General features: G+C 42.7%; 2 protein-coding genes across 3 annotated transcripts; both read left to right on the top strand.

Moving 5' to 3' along the window:
- Positions 1-561: 561 nt before the first annotated feature.
- LOC113016980 (granzyme G-like) lies at positions 562-2369 on the top strand. Its single transcript, XM_026160226.1, has 5 exons — positions 562-755; positions 879-1038; positions 1303-1435; positions 1621-1848; positions 1944-2369. Exons 1-5 carry the CDS (start codon positions 581-583, stop codon positions 2109-2111), a joined length of 864 nt encoding a protein of 287 aa, XP_026016011.1. The 5' UTR covers positions 562-580; the 3' UTR covers positions 2112-2369.
- Positions 2370-4675: 2306 nt separating this feature from the next.
- On the top strand, positions 4676-6903 carry LOC113016981 (granzyme B(G,H)-like). Of its 2 annotated transcripts, XM_026160227.1 has the most exons (5): positions 4676-4758; positions 4867-5026; positions 5212-5344; positions 6130-6357; positions 6453-6903. In XM_026160227.1, exons 1-5 carry the CDS (start codon positions 4704-4706, stop codon positions 6609-6611), a joined length of 735 nt encoding a protein of 244 aa, XP_026016012.1. In that variant the 5' UTR covers positions 4676-4703; the 3' UTR covers positions 6612-6903. The 2 variants fall into 2 exon arrangements, with proteins under 2 accessions (XP_026016012.1, XP_026016013.1); XM_026160228.1 differs by lacking the exon at positions 6130-6357.
- Positions 6904-19458: the final 12555 nt, after the last annotated feature.

Genomic DNA, 19458 nt, shown 5'->3' with positions numbered 1-19458 from the left:
TCCTTCTTCTGGTAGCTCAAGGGTCACATTTCAGTTCAAGTTCCACGGACCACGCTTTCAAACAAATCCTATTTTTATCCACTTTCTTATGACATGATAACATCAGAATAATGTCACTTTTGAGGTTGCGCGACCGAAACTGAGGCTCCTCTGAGATAGGCATGGCATTGAATATAAAATGTGAATAGAGATCTTCACTGCTTTGGGTATTACCACAGAGGCATCCGTGGCTAAATTATTACCACTGATGTTATTCATATACAAGCTCCATTTAACTCAATTACAAGTTAACCTGTGGTCACATATGTACTTATGAGGTGATTTTCTTGAATTCATGTTTATGGAAATGAGAACTCGGGTGAAATTATTTGTAACAGAAAGTTAATAATAGTCTTGACTTGAAAAAGCTACAAAAAAGCTACAAAATAAAGACATACGACATACAATATGACACAATACATCTACATTAATTATTGAATTACACATTGTACAAAAACTCATCTGTTCTTTTATGAAAATGCAACTTTTCTCAGGTTCTTGAGATGTTAAACGGCATGGTTCAAACCCACATTATTTGCATATGCAAATTACTCAGATACGTCCTCCTCTCACTGATACAAGGAAGTATTTAAAGACAGAAACTATGAATGATCTGTGCCACTGCTCTTCAGTAACTAAGCTGAACTGTCACCTCACCATGTCTGTCCACTGTATACTGGCTATACTCATCCTTGTGATGACTCTTGATGATCAAGGTATGTGTTGTTTATAATTTATTTTTTTTATGTGGACTATTACAGACATGAGGGCTTGCATTTTACAGACAATGCATGACGATGAATCTATTTATCTGGGTATTTCTTCTTTTTGTCTCCCAGTTTACTCGGGGAAGATCATTGGAGGACATGAGGCTGTGCCACATAGCAGGCCATACATGGTGTTTTTGGAGAGGTACATGTCAGATGGTAAAAAAAAGTACTGCGGTGGCTTCCTTCTGAATGAGGATTTTGTGATGACTGCTGCCCACTGTCACGCTAAGTGAGTTCAAGACATGTACTTACCTATCAACTGAGATGACACCAAAGTCTGCGTCCCTGACAGAACTTTTTATCCATAATAAAGCTAAGAAGACGCATTAAAATTTCAAAACACCTTAATAGATAATAGCTATGTGGGCTATGATAATGTCAACAACTGTCATTAGTAATGTTGGTTTTCTGAATATAATACCCTGACAGAAACAGTCATCATTTTATTCAGAAATAATATTTTCATGTTTTATTTTTAAATTTTTTATTTCAGGTCTTACACAGTCTTACTAGGAGCTCACAATGTGAATTCAAACAGTGAAATACAACGCATATCTGTAGAACAAGCATTTCCACATAAACACTTCAATGCAACTTCCCTTGTGAATGATGTAATGCTTTTGAAGGTAAGAATATCATCACACAGAAAATTCATATTTATTTACTATTAGCATTGTTTGTTTATGAAAACACATATTTACCACATTGTGTAATTATATTGAAAATTTTGTTTTAGTAAATCTGCACTGAAAGAAAACAACAAAAATCCCATATTTTAATTTTCATGTATATATCTTTCTCTTTTTTAAAGTTGAGCACCAAGGCAAACTTCAATGAGAATGTGAAACCTATTCCTCTGGCAGGCCGTGATAATGGTATTTTGCCAAAATCTTGTATACTCTCTGGCTGGGGGCGAACAGACAAAAATGGTAAATATATGTCTCCCAAGCTCATGGAAATCAGTGTTACACTGATTGACAATAAAGAATGTGCTATAGAAAACTTCTACTGCTCTCAGGGAGACACAGGTCCAGCTGAGGTACATACATTTCTTTAAATATCATGTGGACAATCAAACTCTATGGTAATAACTTCACTATTCACTTTAAGCATCGGGTGTGTATATACTTTCAGGGAGACTCTGGTGGTCCATTGGTGTGTGAAGATGGAAAGGCATTTGGGGTGGTGTCCAGCGCAGTCACACCACACTCAGGTGGCTCAGATATCTATAGATACTCGAAGATTCCTGACTCTAGAAACTGGATATTTTCAACCATTGGAAATGCCATGATAAAGGTGTAATGCTTATGAAAGCAGGTTGTTTAAACCACAAAATTTGGTTTCACTGTTTGTGATCAAAAACTGATCATTGCAATGCTAATGTGAGTATGGTTTTGTTGGCTTTGCAGGGATTTAGATAGAATAGAGTTTATTTATAATATAACTGCAAGGGAAAAAAGGGGAAAAAAAGTTACATTTGCATTTCCAAAAAGTTATATTTGCACACAGATTAATCATGACTTGAAATCTAATTTTTTTTTTCAAATACCATTAAACATTAAATTCTGGCATTCTCTCGGCATGTGTGTGTGGTGTAATCTTTTTTTTTTTTTTTTAAATTTAATTAATTCAAATAAAATGACAACACTGCCTCCTTGTGTAAAACAGGTACTATTACATTACAGAAAGTCTCACCGCTCATTTCTTAAATTCAGAGTTATAAAGGCCTTTTCATTTATGGGTTTTAAAACTAATTGACTATGCAAGACCAATAACGTTATTTTATAAGTAACTGACAAAGTGGACAAGTGACACTGAGAGCATATGGTGCCATTTCCAATAAAAACTAACATCATTTTGTCATTAAATACATTCAGTTATCAAATAAAGTAATTTATTACCACTCCAGAGCTCGTTAAAGTAAATTAAAATAATTCCATTAGATTAATTTTTTTGTGTAGTAGAACTGAAGTGTCTTTGAATACTTTGTAAGTAAGGAAATGCAACACTGAACATGATTTTTTTTTGTTTTTTTTAATTCACACAGACAACCGTATAGGAAATTTATTAAAATATTATAAACCAACAAGACAAAAGTTGTCTAAATTATTAAATTGCTAATGTTAGGACAGAATAACCCTTTTGTTGGTCAGCAGTTATACATCACCTGTAACAGTAATGATCCAAACTACACATATTTTAGGCCTGATATAATGCTTAAATATAAGGCTTAAATCAGGCCTAATATGGTATGGAACACATAACAAAAGGCATTTGTATTAAAAATATCAAAACCATATCGTATTATCTGTATCACACTGTATTTTGAGTTTTAGTTTTGGTATAGAATAAATTATGATAACCATTTAACTAGTTCATATCCTAAATTCAAAAGTTGCATAGACATCGTTTATTTTTTTTAAAAAACAATGTATTTGCACACATTAGGCTGCTTGGGATGTGACCCGTGATGCACTGAGTGTTTCTTCTTCACTCAACATTGTTTTTTCACTCACTGTGTGTACACACCTCTTTGCATCTAATTATTAGTTAATCTCTGGCTCTCTTCAATAGTGTGTCTTTGTCTTGTCATCCTCTCATCACCCCCAAACGGTCGGGCCCTCCCTGAGCCTGGTTCTGCCACAGGTTTCATCCTGTTAAAAGGGAGGTTTTCCATGGCAGTATCACCAAAGTGCTTGTATTTTCTTAGCTAGTACAGCCATGTTTACCTGCTCCCTTAGATCTGCCACCAAGCAGCTCCTTAAGTTGCCAAAAACCAAGCATAAATTTAGAGGTGACTGTGCTTTCCCTGTAGCTGCTTCAAAGTTGTGGAATGATCTGCCCTTACAGATTAGGCAGACTTCTTCTCTTTCTGAGTTTAAGACTCTTCTTAAAACATATTTATTTAGTAAAGCCTTTGGCACATTTTGAGAAGCTGACTCTATTTTTCTATTTTCAATTTTTTTTTTTACCACGTTTGATTTTATTTTCTGTTTATTCTATTTTTATACGTACAGCACTTTGTGAACCCTGGTTTATTTTAAAGTGCTTTATAAATAAAGGTGGTATTGAATATGCATATTAGCTGCCTAGCTGTCGAACTCAAATGCAGGTCTACTTTTTAGATGAAATAGTGAAGTTATCTAAAGTGAATGGAAGTTGCAACAGTTTAGTCCACAATCTTCACACAGTGGCTTCCCGTGGTGATGACGTGAAAACCTCAAACTTTAATCCCCAGCTCGTGGTGCAGCACCCGTGTTGTCCTCTCCACTTTCAACTCCTAGTGCAAAAGATGAAAATGTAAGAAGGTAATCCAAAGAGGACATCAGAATACTACACACATTTGCAACCCTGCTGACGATCATCTCAATAAATAATATTCAGTCCAGTTTTTCCAAATGACCTCTCTTTACTGATATGAGAATTTCTTTTTTTGCATAAAAAGTGAACAGGTGGAGGAATAACTTACTGATTAAAAGTCATGACTTTTGCAAAATCTGTAAAATATAGTAAGAAATTACTACTTAAGAATCTCGTCTCTCTGTGTTTTATATCTGTGGCCACACATTTTTACCACAGTCATAGTTTCCTGCTGTAAAGATACAAACACTTTATAAACTAACTATGCAAAACACATGTTTACATAGAATATGACAAATACACTACTTAGCTATAAAATTACACTTTGTATAAAAATTCATTTGTTGACTTCTGAAAATACAGCTTTCTGGAGGTTTTGAACATTTCTGGTTTAAAGCTAAATCATTTGCCTGTGCAAACTACTCAAAAAAACAACTTCCTGCTCTAACTGATATGAAGAAGCATTTAAAGACAGAAACTGACTGTGACTGATGCCACTGCTCTTTAGAAACTCAGTAGAATTGTGACCTCACCATGTCTGTCCACTTCCTGGCCTTACTCGTGCTTGTGCTGACTCTTGAAGAACAAGGTAGGTGGGGGTTTTTTTCTTTTTGTGTGGCTTGCATTTTATAGCATTTGACAGACAATGCATGATGATGGATCTATTTAACTGAGTATTTTTCTTTTTGTCTCCCAGTTTACTTGGGGAAGATCACTGGAGGCCATGAGGCTGTGCCACATAGCAGGCCATACATGGTGCTTTTGGAGAGGAACATGTCAGATGGTCAAAAAAAGTACTGCGGTGGCTTCCTCCTGAATGAGGATTTTGTGATGACTGCTGCCCACTGTCACGCCAAGTGAGTTTCATAAATGTATTTAATTATGAGGCCAAAAACTAGTTCATGGAGACCCTGACATAAATTCTTATCCATAATAAAATTAAGGCTCACGCAAAAACATTTGTAAATTTGTAAATAAATGGTATCTATATGTACCACGATATCAGCAATTGTGGCTATTCAATTGTTTTTTACCATTTCAGGTCTTACATAGTCGTAGTCGGACTTCACAATGTTCGTTCAAGTAAAGAAACACAACGCATATCTGTGGAAGAAACATTTCCACATGAACAGTTCAACCCAATTTCCTTTGTGAATGATGTAATGCTTCTAAAGGTAAGAATGTCATCACACAGAAAATATATTTGTTTTCCATTTGCATTTTTCTTTTATTACAATATCTTTTTTTAATTTACTTCATTCATTTGTATTACAAAATGCTGTAAAAAAAATCTTATTTTGATATCTGTGTTAGGTAAGGCTGTGTGCAGGCAGGAATAGGACCCAAGGTGCAGACTCCGGAGACAGACGTGAACTCAAAAAAGGCTTTAATTTAATACTCAAAATATAACATAACTGAAAAAACTCAAAACAAACTTAAACTAGAGAAATGACAGAACACACAGCTACGAAAACAGTAGATCGTGACACAGACACAGAGAAACACTGGGCTTAAATACACAGAGGGAGCAATCAGGGAATGGGTAACAGGAGGGAAACACAGCTGGGACAAATCAGAACTGACGAGACCAAAGAAGCGTAAAGTGAACACACTGAGATAAGACACAGACCTTCAAAGTAAAACAGGAAACGCATAACACAGACTGAACAAAGACACAGGCTCATAAGCAGGCACTACAAAGGGAACAGAGACATGGGAACAGGGCAGACACAAACACTGACTGAACACGGGGATATAGGAACTTAAGATACACATAGACGCGAACTAGACAAGGGGATGCAGGTGATAGGGGAGACCGAGCAACTAAAGAAGACAGAGACCTAAGCCATAAGATAGAACTCAAAGAAACCAAAAACTAGACAGTATAAATAATATCATAAACTCAAAAAACCCTGGGTCGACGACCCAGGCATCCTAACAATCTGTTTTTTTCCTTAAGTTGAGCACCAAGGCAAACTTCAACGAAAATGTGAAACCTATTCCCCTGGCAAGTCGTGATAATGGTACTTTGCCAAAATCTTGTATACTCTCTGGCTGGGGGCGAACAGACAAAAATGGTAAATATATGTCTCCCACACTCATGGAAATCAGTGTTACACTGATTGACAATAAAGAATGTACTATGGAAAACTTCTACTGCTCTCAGGGAGACACAGGTCCAGCTGAGGTACATACATTTCTTTAAATATCATGTGGACAATCAAACTTTATGGTAATAACTTCACTATTCACTTTAAGCATCGGGTGTGTATATACTTTCAGGGAGACTCTGGTGGTCCATTGGTGTGTGAAGATGGAAAGGCATTTGGGGTGGTCTCCAGTGCAGTCAGACCACACTCAGGTGGCTCAGATATCTATAGATACTCGAAGATTCCTGACTCTAGAAACTGGATTTTTTTTCAACCATTGGAAATGCCATGATAAAGGTGTAATGCTTATGAAGGCAGGTTGTTTAAATTTCATCTTTTGCTTTTGCTGTTTGTGTTTGAAAATTGATCACTGCAATGCTAATGCTAAGTTTGGGCTTGCAGGCTTTGTACAGATCTAACTTTGATGTCTCCACAGCAAAAGCTTTGTCAGAAGAAATGAGAGTGTCAAGGTTTTTTATAAGGTTCTAAAAGGAATTTCTAAATTTGTATTTGCAACAACTCGTTCATTCCACACAGATTAAATATAACCCTAAATCTAAAATTAAACTGTAGCAGTGCATAAGGTGTAATTTCAATTGACATTTGATAGTGTATTTGATTACATTTAAATTTGTTATATGTGCCATATTTTTTTCAAATAATAAATTCTGACTGTCTCTCGTTATATGTGTGCAGTTCTTTCAAATAAAAAGACAGCATTTCCTCCCTGTGAAAAATAGTGCCCTTATCTTGAATTCAGAGTTGCAACTGTCTTTCTACTTGCAAGCTTATTCAGTTTTGGAAGACCTGAAACCAGTAGAATTTCATTAATTCTATCTTGGAAAGAAAAGACCCCCTAGGGCAGCGGTCCCCAACCTTTTTTGCGCCACGGACCGGTTTATGCCCGACAATATTTTCACGGACCGGCCTTTAAGGTGTCGCGGATAAATACAACAAAATAAAACTAGTACCGGTACCGAAAAAAAGAAGATTTATTCATAACACACGTGAAAAGACCCAGGAAAACAGAGTTAACGATAAAAACGATAACAAAATAACGCTGAAAACAGATAAAAACCCTGAAAACCATATATTTCACACCTGAGCCTCAACTCTCGCGACCTGGTACCAAACGACTCACGGACTGGTACCGGTCCGAGGCCCGGGGGTTGGGGACCGCTGCCCTAGGGGGTCCATTGTCCCTCTCAGGGGGTTACTCCCACGGGGTTTAACTCTGGGACTCTCCACCATTTGACCCTAGAACTGAAGAAGCTTCTCCGATGAGAGGTGAAATGTCTTCAAGCAACTTAAAGAAGTCCAGACGCTTTTCTTTCCAAGCTCCTTGGACTACAGTGACCTGGATGACTGAGAACCTTCACAGACATTAATTCTATCCCCATCACAAAACAAATGTGGAAGTCTCTTTACAATTGACTCTGTATTGGAATTTATTTTATTTATGTATTGGTCACATTGTTGCTTTGGTGCCACTGGGTTTTTAGCATGTCTGCTTCACACTTTATTCAAGAAGTTGGGAGGGAGCATTCACGCAGGAAGAACCCAAAATGTTGTGAGAATCCCACAGTTAGTGGAATCCTTTGTTAGATCCAAGGTGTTAACGAGAGAGACTTTATTAAAAGAAATAGTTACTCTTAAAGCGAATCAGTCGACTTCAAGGCTTGGGAGTATTTTTATTTTAGCAGTCTCTAACAATGTTTAAGAGGGTGGTACACCTCAAAGTTTCCAAAGACAGAAACAGAGCAGAACATTAATTAACAAAAGGATAATCAGTGTAGTTCATTTCACCCAGCAGTGGTTTTATAGTTAGGGGTTTAGGCTGATTGTTGGTTCTCTTTGTTTGTTTAAACAGACCATAAGAATTTTTTTTAAGTGATAGGTTATCAGAAACTACATTCTGTTTTTGTTTTTGTTTTTTACAACTGAAGCAGAGGAAATTGTCTCTGACATTAATCTAAAGATCCTATTTAACACATCTTTGCATGTAGCCAAGCAATACTGAGATGCAGAAAATATAAACAAACAAGCTACAGCTAAAATCCTACACTGGTGCACCAAAATAAATGTGAAACACCTTAAGCATATAGTACGAAGAAGAAGGTACTAAAGCAAAGGTGGCCCAAAATAAATCTATAAATAGATGAATCAATGATACATTTCTCCCCAGTTTAATTGTCTTCTTATTACTAAATTAATAAATCATTATGTTTTAAATTTTTTTCCCAAATAATTAAATTCATTTTCATTTATGTGACTCTTAAAACACTAGATTAGTGAAAACTTAAGTAATGATACATTTGCTTCAAACATAGAACAGCATAAAGCAGTAATTAGTCATTGCTGATTATCTACAAAGAGGAAGCAGTAAGGGTGCAGTACAGTATCTCACTGTTTCATAATTACCAGAGTATTACTAAATTAGTGCATCCCTTCAAGGAAAGTACATTGAGTAATTTCCCCGTAACTTTAAAAGTTTAATCATGATATTCCTGAAGGTCAAACATACATCACTGGTGAAACTAACTGTGTTATCTTTTAAACAAAGCATCTTTCAGTGGTTAAGATTATAAAGTCACTCTAAATAAAACAAAATGTAATTTAATGAAACTAAATATTTAACACTTACAATGAGATTTAGGACTGCTGACGACCTTGATTGTGGTTCAAAGCCACATCATGGCTCATGCAGTGCACAGTCACATCTTACAAATAAACATTCAAAGACTGAAACAGAAAGTATGTGCACTGCTGCTCTTTAGTATTTCAGTTGGGATCTCACCACCACCTTACACTCATCTTTGTTGCTGTAGGTGCAATTTGATGCGAATCATAGAAGAAAACCACACAAACACACAAAAGGATGGTGCCAGAAATTCTTACTCATAATTTTGTTGTGTAACTATTAGTAATTATTTATTCTTAGTCCCTCACCCTCACCCCATTATTTTTCCTAATTCCAAACCAAACAAACACATTCTACTCTGAGCACACAGGCTTTTTTTAAATACCAGTGCACCTTGTCTAGCAATCACATTCACACTCACAGGTGCAATGGATACAACTTTCAGCATCTTATCCAAGGATTCTTATAGATGCAGACTGGAGTATGTGGAAATTAAACCACCAACCTTCAATTTGGTAGACAACCCAGACCACTACCTGAATGACAGCTGCCCATGTTAACATGCACATCATGTGCATTTCTTTTAAATCACCATGGACAAACAAACAATGCCACTTTTTTAAAGCAACACTACATGCAAAATCCAACATTGCTAATGTTTATATTTATTGATTGCACGTGATTTTTATAACTACACTTAAACCAAAGTGTATAACTTTCATGACTTAATGCTGTTTATCTCTTGTTTTGTAGAGGCCATTTTTTTCAGCATGCTTTTATATATGATATATAATAAATTACTGCACTGTGCATCTTCTTTGAGACTAGCAGAGAACAAAGAATCCACAGTTTGTTTTGAACCAGATTTTTAAACAATAAACTGCATTTTCTCAGCACATCCAGGCATGTATGCTTCTCTATGTATGCACAACGTTGTTTCCTAGTGAAGAACAAGCATTGCTTCATTAAGAAGAGGTCCACAATTGACTTAAAGTCTAAATTGCAGCTTTCTTCTCATTAAGAACTTTCAACCTGACAAAGTAGTTATTACTGATGTACTCTATATGGCTGAAGTGGAACACGAGAAATCCTGTACTGCAAGTTAGATTTTTTTAAGCATGAGTTCAGACACATAAAGACAGCACTGCCTCCTTGTGAAGAAATTGCATTGATGCACCTTGGATGTACTGTTTCAGTTGTCTTTTCATTTATGAGCTTTCTAAGCAAATATGTATGATATGAACTCACATTTAAATGCTGACAAAGCTTCATATGGATACTAACAGCATGTGCCATTATTTCCAGTGAAAAAACATATTTTGTCTCCTATAATGTTCTTTCATGTTTTAAACAGTCAATCTATGACATGTACTATATTATTCTCTCTCTCATAATAGCAATAGTGATAATGTCAGATACAGTCATAAGTCTTTCGATACTGTGATAGAATGACTTTCATTATTATCATACCATAATTTATACTGAATGATTAAAATTTTGATTTATCATCATTTATGTCTGTCAGGGGCTGGGGCTGTGACCCGGAGTCTCGAGTTTATTTTGTGTTGTTTTCTTTCTTACTTAAGATTCATGTGTTACTCTTAGTTAAGGGTGTAGTTGAGTTATTTTGTATTTTTGATTACTAATGAAATAATGTTCTGGTATTATTATTAGTTTGTCTTCTGTCTCTTGTGCCTCGCCCTTCTATGTCTCACTACTCTCTCTATGTGCATGTGTGTGTGTTTTACGGGTCTCGTCCCCCTTATCTGTTCCCATACTCTTCTCCCTGTGTTCCTTTCTATTCCCCCAGCCTGCCATGTAATTCATGCCTGTGTGTTCTATGTCTTATTGTCAAGTTTAGTTGTCATGGCCACGTTTCGTCATGTTTCCTATTTTATTTTGAAAGGTCTGGTGTTTCCATGTTAAGTGTATTTTGTTTTATTTCCCCTGTGGCGTTCAGGTTCATTTATGTCAGCTGTGTTCCCCAGGTGTTTCCACTTCCCTCATTACCCTTAGGTGTCTTTAAAGTCCTCTGTCTAAGTCTGTCCTTTGTCGAGTCGCCTGTTGTCTTCATGTCAAGTCACATCAGGCCACAGAGTCTTGCTTTCAAGTGTTCATGTTCATGCTCAGGTTTCTTCACATTCAAGGTTTTACATGCTCCTGTTCAGTTTTCATGTTATGTTCTCATAACATTGTTTTCATAGTTAGTTTAGTTCATTCCCTATTTAGGTTTTGGTTTAGTTTCACCTTGCCTTGTTTTTCTGGTTTTTTTTTTTGGTAACAGTCATAATAAAGGCTCGCTTTTTGTTTAAACCTCAGTTCATCTCTCCCGTGTCTGCACTTGGGTCCGCTCAATAAACACAACGGCTACTCTGCTGTGACAGTGGCTTAATCTCTAGCTACTGCATATCCAGAGCGTTCTCACTCCCGAGGCGTAACATGTCGACGTTTTGTCACGTCCCGCGGCGTTCCTGAGGAACGCGAAAGGAGACCTTCGGCGTTCTTATGGTACGCGGCGGGTTATGGCTGGAATCCAGTGCAATGACGCTCCCGCGGTAGTAGACGTTCCAGCCCTGTATTCCAGCCCTAAACCTAACCTTATCCCTAGCCCTGACCATAACCTTATTCCTGATCTTAACCAGGACTTTAATGATGTTGTGGAATATACTAGGCACAGGTACACGCACACACAGGTCTTTATCGCCAAGTTCCACATTTATTTACACTTTCACACACTGATACTATCGCACAGAATGACAGCTATGCATCCCAGCTGATGTGTGTCTCTCTTTCTCCTCTCCCGCTCCTCTCCGTCTCACTATAACACAGGGGAGGGAAACCATCATCAGTCCATAACCAACATCAGCTGTTCTTACCGGCCTCGCAGCGCCGCCCTGATGAGCCTTCCGCTCCACTCCTCCCCTGCAGCTGCGCCCGGGGCCACGCCTCCGCCACACACCCCCACCGCCCGTTCGAGGCCGGGGAGCCGTCCGGCCGAGCCAACTCCCCCCCCCGCGAGCGAGAGAGGAAATCGGCCACTGCCATCTGCGCCCCCGGCCTATGGATCACCTTGAACTTAAAGGGCTGCAACGCCAGATACCACCGGGTGATCCGGGCGTTGGCATCCTTCATGCGGTGGAGCCACTGCAGCGGGGCGTGGTCCGAACAGAGGGTGAATGAGCGTCCCAGGAGGTAATAGCGCAGGGAGCCGACCGCCCACCGGATGGCCAGGCACTCCTTCTCCACGGTGCTGTACCGGCGCTCGCGCTCTGCTAGCTTCCGGCTGATGTATAGGACAGGGCGGTCGGCCCCCCTTATCTGCTGGGACAAAACGGCTCCCAGCCCTCTGTCCGAGGCGTCAGTCTGCAGAACAAAAGGGAGGGAAAAGTTAGGAGTGTGAAGCAGCGGCTCCCCACAGAGAGCCTTTTTCACCTGCACAAACGCCGCCTGGCACGGCCCCGTCCACTGGACCAGATCCGGGGCACCCTTTCGAGTGAGATCGGTCAGGGGGCTGGTTAGCTGCGCAAACCCCGGCACAAAGCGACGATAGTAACCCGCCAACCCCAAGAACCGTCTCACCTCCTTTTTCGTCCTGGGGCGCGGGCAGGATGCGATAGCCGCCGTCTTCTCCACCTGTGGACGCACCTGCCCGCCCCCCAGGTGGTACCCCAGATACTGCACCTCCCTCCGTCCAACCGCGCACTTCTTCGGATTGGCCGTGAGCCCCGCCCCCCTCAGGGACTCCAGGACCGCGGCCACCCGCAGCACATGCTCCGCCCAGGTGTCGCTGTGGATGATCACGTCATCCAGGTAGGCGGCAGCATACGCTGCGTGCGGACGCAGTACCCGGTCCATGAGACGCTGGAAAGTGGCCGGGGCCCCGAACAGGCCAAACGGAAGTGTCACGAACTGGTACAAACCGTACGGAGTGGAGAAGGCCGTTTTCTCCCTGGCCTCGGCAGACAAGGGAATCTGCCAATAGCCCTTGGTTAAGTCCAGTGTCGTGAAAAAGCGGGCCGTGCCTAACCGGTCCAGGAGCTCGTCGACCCGAGGCATGGGGTAGGCATCAAAGCGTGACACTTCGTTCACCCTGCGATAGTCGACACAGAACCGTATAGACCCATCCTTCTTCGCCACCAGAACGATGGGGCTACACCAGGCGCTGTGCGACTCTTCTATTACTCCCATCCTCAGCATTTCCGCCAATTCCCTCTGCACGATTTTTCGCTTGTGCTCCGGGAGCCTGTAGGGCCGTGAACGCACCGTCACGCCAGGCTGCGTCACGAAATGGTGCTCGATGAGGGACGTCCGGCCGGGCAGGGGGGAGAACACGTCCGCAAAACGCTGTTGCAACGCGACAACATCCGCCCTCTGGGCCTGTGTGAGATGGTCATCACAAGGGAGGGAGGCGGGAATGATAGAATTTGGCACCTCAGGCCCCAACTCATCTCTCTCCTTCACCAAGCTCACCAGAGAAGCGGTTTCAACCTCTCGCCACAGTTTGAGGAGATTGAGGTGATAAATCTGCGTGGCTCCTCCCCTGTCCGACCGAGCGACCTCATAGTCCACGTCCCCGACTCGCCGTGTGACCACAAAGGGTCCTTGCCACTTGGCGAGCAACTTCGAGCTGGAAGTAGGGAGTAACACAAGCACTTTATCTCCCGGTGAAAATTGCCTGAGCCTAGCCCCTCTGTCATACAGGCGTTGCTGACGCTGCTGAGCCTGGAGCAAATTCTCCCGTGACAACCTCCCCAAAGTGTGGAGTTTTGCTCTCAGGTCCAACACGTACTGAATCTCATTTTTGGCGGGGCTCGGACCGTCCTCCCAGCTTTCTTTAATCAGGTCGAGCACCCCACGTGGCCTCCTGCCGAACAGCAGTTCAAAGGGAGAAAATCCCGTGGAGGCCTGGGGCACCTCCCGCACTGCGAATAACAGAGGGTCTAGCCAGTGATCCCAATTGCGTTCATCCTCGTTAATGAACTTCCGAATCATGGACTTTAAAGTCTTATTCAGCCGCTCCACCAGCCCGTCAGTCTGAGGGTGGTAGACGCTGGTCCGAATAGATTTAATGCCCAGTAATTCGTACAGTTCCCGCAGTGTACGAGACATAAACGACGTGCCCTGGTCAGTCAGTATCTCTTTCGGGATTCTGACTCGGGAGATGACCTGAAACAGTGCCTGCGCCACACTCTTTGCAGAGATGGTGCGCAGCGGAACTGCTTCCGGGTACCGCGTTGCGTAATCCACCAAGACTAACACAAAGCGGTAGCCGCGTGCACTCCGGTGAAACGGCCCGATGAGGTCCATGCCGATGCGCTCAAACGGGACCTCAATGAGGGGGAGAGGGCGCAGCGGCGCCTTCGGTATGGCCGGCTGGTTAACAAGTTGGCAGTCCGGGCAGGACGCGCACCAGCGGCGCACATCCGCTCGGATGCCCGGCCAATAAAATCGGGCCGTTATTCGCTCCAGAGTTTTCTCATAGCCCATATGCCCTGCCATGGGGTTATAGTGGGCCGCCTGGAAAAGCGTTTCCCGGCGGCCCTGCGGCACCAACAACTGGGTGTGTGTTTCCTCTGTCTGAGTGTCACGACTCACTCGATATAATCGGTCGTTTAATAAGACGAAACGCGGGTAGGTCTGCGCGGCCTCAGGGCGCACCACGTGACCATCAATAGCCATCACTTGGTCAAAGGCTGAGCGTAGGGTGCCGTCACGAGACTGCTCCAGTGGGAAATCACCCATGGGGGACACTTCCGGGGCCGGCGGGACGTCCCGTGAGGGACCCGCCGGCTCCTCCCCCCCGGAGTCAGTGTCGGACGACCCCGCGTCACCGCTGAACGCCGCGCACACGCTACACCCCGCTTCCGGTCGTGATCGCACCCCCGCGTACTGCCCCAGTAGCTGATGAAACCCCGGCCAATTGGTACCCAGAATCAGGGGGTGCGACAGGCGCGGGCTAACCGCCGCCGTTACTCTATGCGTTTTGCCCTTATACTTTAATAACAGCGGCACTATGGGATACCTGTGAACGTCACCATGCACACACCTCACCTCCACCCATTCTGCCTCCAGCAATGCCCCGGGGCGAACCAAGCTTTGGTGTACGAGGGTCTGCGTGCAGCCCGTGTCCACCAACGCCTGGCGTATACCCCCTCGAGTCCTTACCGGAATACTGTATGTCCCTCCTGGACCGGGGGAGGGTGCTGGGGCGCCAGCAACACGAAACACCTGCCCCACTTCCATAAGCGGACAATCCCTCCTCAGGTGCCCCGGCTGCCCGCACTTCCAACACTCCGGCCCCGGCGTCTGTGCTGCTCTCCGTGGCTCGGGGGCGGCTCCACTTGGCTCGGCTGCCCTGGACGGCACCAACGCCGCGAAAGGGTTAGTGGGGCTCAGCGCCGGCAGCCGCTCTGCCTGCCCTGGTGCCGGCACACGGCGCCTCGGGGCCGGCACCGGGGCCTGTTTGTTCGGCCTCCGTCCGGCGTCCCCGGGTTCCCCTGCTCCAGCGGCAAGGTGGTCCTCCGCCAGCGTCACCGCTACCTCCAAGCTTGCGGGCCGGTGGCACCGGACCCATCTCGCCGTCTCCGCTGGCAATCCCTCCGTGAACTGCTCCAGCACCACCTTGTCCACCAGCTTCGTCTCCCCCTCCGATGTTCCCGGTTGCAGCCAGCGTACCGCCGCGTCGCGCAGCTGCCGGGCCCAGGCGAATGGTCGGTCCGTTGTAGCCAGCCGACAGGCCCGGAACCGCCGGCGGTGGTCTTCGGCGGTGAGCCCTAGCCTGTCCACCACCGCCCGGCTCACGTCCGCGAAGCTGCTCCTCGACGCCGGAGGCAGACTCAGGGCCGCTGTTTGTGCCTCCCCGGACAGCAGGGGGAGCAGCCGCGGAGCCCACTCCTCCCGCGGCCATTGGCAAGCCTCCGCCGTGGCACGGAAGGTCTCCAAAAAAACCTGTGGGTCGTCCCCGTCCCCCATCCGGGGCACCGCCACCGACAGTGGCGAGGGCTTCGGCGTGGCAGCGGCCCCGACCAGCCGCTCCAGAACTTGCGTCTGCCGGTCCGTCTGCTCCCGCAGCGCGGCCAGGTGGGCACGCTGGTCGGCCGCCTGATCCCGGCTCATCGTCGCCATCTCCGCCAGCATCTGCGCCAAGAATTGCAGAGGCTGGGCGGGTGGCGCGGCCTGTGGGTCGGACATTTCCCCACCGGCACTTTCCTGGGTTTCGGCACCACTTGTGGAATATACTAGGCACAGGTACACGCACACACAGGTCTTTATCGCCAAGTTCCACATTTATTTACACTTTCACACACTGATACTATCGCACAGAATGACAGCTGTGCATCCCAGCTGATGTGTGTCTCTCTTTCTCCTCTCCCGCTCCTCTCCGTCTCACTATAACACAGGGGAGGGAAACCATCATCAGTCCATAACCAACATCAGCTGTTCTTACCGGCCTCGCAGCGCCGCCCTGATGAGCCTTCCGCTCCACTCCTCCCCTGCAGCTGCGCCCGGGGCCACGCCTCCGCCACAGATGTTAAATAGCGTGTTTCTAAGCGATTTGAAGAAAAAGAGCGAACATGTGTAGGTTCAGTCCAGATGGTTCTCATATTTCCTCTTTTTCCGAGGTCGTCATTTAGGAACGTGGTGGGTAGCCGAAAACGTAATATGGTGACGATTTGTCACCTAGCGTAAAATGTTACGCTTTGGGAGTGAGAACGGGTTGGCATATCTCATTCTTCCTATTTATTACACCGTTTAGTCTTGTTATAGGACAAATTCTTATAACAGGAACATTATGATGATTGTTTAAAGACCCTTCAATAGCTTAAGGTCGAAAAGATTGCAGAACACTATGTTTGGACATTGGCTGTTGAGCATAGGTATAAATATTCAAGCGACAATGACATCAGTGGGGGACACCACTAAGCAAAATTGCACGTATAGTCAGCATGTAGTTGGTGCCTTAAAATGTGTTGAATAGTCTCCTCTGTTGTCGTGTGATGCATGGCCCTTTGACACTGGCAGCAGATGCTTTGGATATGCAGCAATGTTTAGGTGTGTTGTATGCATGAAAGTAACATTTAGATGCGAAATATCTAGCAAGAGTATTTTTATATACTTGTGACCAAGCAATACAAAGGTACAGAAAACCTGGAACAAACTTAAATAAAAAAGTAGATAAATCCAAACAAAAACAAACATCTTTTACACCTTCATTTAAATCTAATTTTTCCCTTATAACAACTGTTGTACATTCATATATGCAAATGTCAGGAGAGTAGTTGTGGTTTTAAAATGGCAGGTAAACTCAACAGCAATGTTTCAAAAAACACAATAAATATCACCATGCACACAAACTGTTTTTGTGCAGTTTCACAACCTTTGTGGGAGATAAGTTTACATAAGCTATATTTCCCACAGAGATAAGTAAAAGAAAAAGAGAAAGAAATATTGTGAATGTGAGGTAAACCTATTCTCAGAAACAGAGAACGATAAGAGAGAGAGGGCATGAGAAGATGATGAAAGATTATTTTACAAAGTTAAGGACTGCTCAGCAAGTGGCATTTTATACACTGAAACTTTAAACCTTACATTAAATCTCCTAAATCTTGCTAGATTTTTTAAATGACCTGAACAACGTATGTTGCTGAGGTTATTTGGTTAATTTATATTAAAAAGCATTTTATATAACAAATTGTATTATAATAATGTCATGATGTTCTAATAGTGTGTGAGAATAGGAAATAGTGTAAACAAGTGTGGACTAAACTGGTTACTCTGTAGAATATTGGTGTGCATTATATTTCATTGTCTGTGGTTGTCTGTCAGGTTGTTTTAAGTTTTCTAGTTGTTACTGAAAGTCTTAGTTTGTCTTTCATTGTCAGAGCCTTAGTTTTGATTTTCACTGGAGACAGATGGCCAGTCTTGCATGTGCTGTTATTGGTCAATTGACCAGCTGCAGAGAAGAGAAACGTTATAACATATAAAAAGAAGCTGAACCGAGTATCTGATTGTGTATATATGTATTAATATCCGCTTGGCAGTCTCACTGACCCTTTTGGCACAGTATAGTAAATTCACTTGGTTATAAAAGCATGTTGTTGGACTTACATGTAACTGGGGAGAAACTTTGGTTTTTGTGTTTATATGTAGCTTCAGCATTAACTCTATGCTTTTTAAATTGATTTATTTTTATTTGATTTCATTTGTCTTTTTTATGAGCCTAGATTTACTCTAGGTGTTTTTTCATACAGACATTGTACCACCACAGGCCATTATATACAGAGGTACATGTAACAATGCCGATATGTGTTAATAGTTGTACTTCTTCAATTCGTACAACTCTTGACACTATAGCTCCTCTGAAAAAGAGAGCCTCAAATCAGAAGTACCTGCCTCTGTGCTCTAACTGTAAAACATGCACTTTAAGCCTTTAAGCCAAGCATATCTTATTTGATCCATGTGTTTTGTGAGAATTTGAGACTTCTATGTCATGAGCATGACTTTTTTTACCCTCAAAAAATGATATAAATTGCATGAAAACATTTTTAATGACTAAACTGCAAAAATATGAAGCAAATGTGATACAAATTAAAACTCATATATGCAGATTAAAAATGTATTTATTTTTTATATATTTTGTCTAAAGGTTCAACAAACACTCCGTTATCAAAAAATTTAAGATTTCTGACAGTTATTTCATGGTTCGGATTTTAAAGGGTTAAGCAGGAACTAAGCTGGAGAGGAAATGGCGTCTCACTGATTTAGGAGATCATCATTGTCAGGATGTCCTAAAAACTCCCCGAAAAGCCTTAAGTTAACCCAAAATGCTGCAGCAAGAGTGCTGATGGGGACTAGAAAGACAGAGCAGATCTCTTCTTTGTTAAATTCAGAATAAAATCCCGCTCCTCACACAGAAGGAGGTTCAGGCCTCTCTTCTGTGGAAACAGCTTCCAGTTTGGATTCTGGAGACAGACACCCTATATACTTTTAAGATTAGGCTTAAAACTTTCATTTTTGATAAAGCATTTTTAAATTAGGGCTGGATCAGGTGACCCTGAATCCTCCCTTAGTTATGCTGCAATAGGTATAGGCTGCCGGGGGATTCACTGACTGTTTCTTATTCAGTCACCCTTTTCACTCACTATGTATTTATACAATTCTCTGCATTTAATTATTACTTATAATTCATCTCTGGCTCTCTCTCTACCCCTCTAAGAATCTAGTTCTGCTGGAAGATTGAGGCCCCAAATAGGTTTTCTGATAACAGATTCTAATCTTTAACTGAGAGATGTTTTTCATGTTCTTTTCATATTTGTCTGGAAAATGTATTCAAAAGAATATATAAATGTTTCTTTTGTAGATGCTTTGATGCTTTGTAATATAATAGTGTTTTTCCCCACTTTGGATGGAGCTCTCAGCTCTCATTTCTAGAAATCTCAACAAATTTATTAAACCCTGCAAAACATGACTATCCAGAGTTGGGACCAGGAAGCAGAGC

This window comes from Astatotilapia calliptera, chromosome 23 (genome assembly GCF_900246225.1).
Source record: "Astatotilapia calliptera chromosome 23, fAstCal1.2, whole genome shotgun sequence".
Lineage (NCBI taxonomy): Eukaryota > Metazoa > Chordata > Actinopteri > Cichliformes > Cichlidae > Astatotilapia > Astatotilapia calliptera.
Note: the sequence above shows the minus strand (reverse complement) of the source record. Positions and strands in the feature narration are given on the sequence as shown.

Bases quoted from the DNA above. Each gene is read 5' to 3' on its own strand.
- LOC113016980 (XM_026160226.1), top strand. From the start codon at position 581: ATGCAAATTACTCAGATACGTCCTCCTCTCACTGATACAAGGAAGTAT. The intron at 756-878 runs GTATGTGTTGTT...TTTGTCTCCCAG, and splicing joins GATGACTCTTGATGATCAAG to TTTACTCGGGGAAGATCATT. The intron at 1,849-1,943 runs GTACATACATTT...ATATACTTTCAG, and splicing joins GAGACACAGGTCCAGCTGAG to GGAGACTCTGGTGGTCCATT.
- LOC113016981 (XM_026160227.1), top strand. From the start codon at position 4,704: ATGTCTGTCCACTTCCTGGCCTTACTCGTGCTTGTGCTGACTCTTGAA. The intron at 4,759-4,866 runs GTAGGTGGGGGT...TTTGTCTCCCAG, and splicing joins GCTGACTCTTGAAGAACAAG to TTTACTTGGGGAAGATCACT. The intron at 5,027-5,211 runs GTGAGTTTCATA...TTACCATTTCAG, and splicing joins GCTGCCCACTGTCACGCCAA to GTCTTACATAGTCGTAGTCG.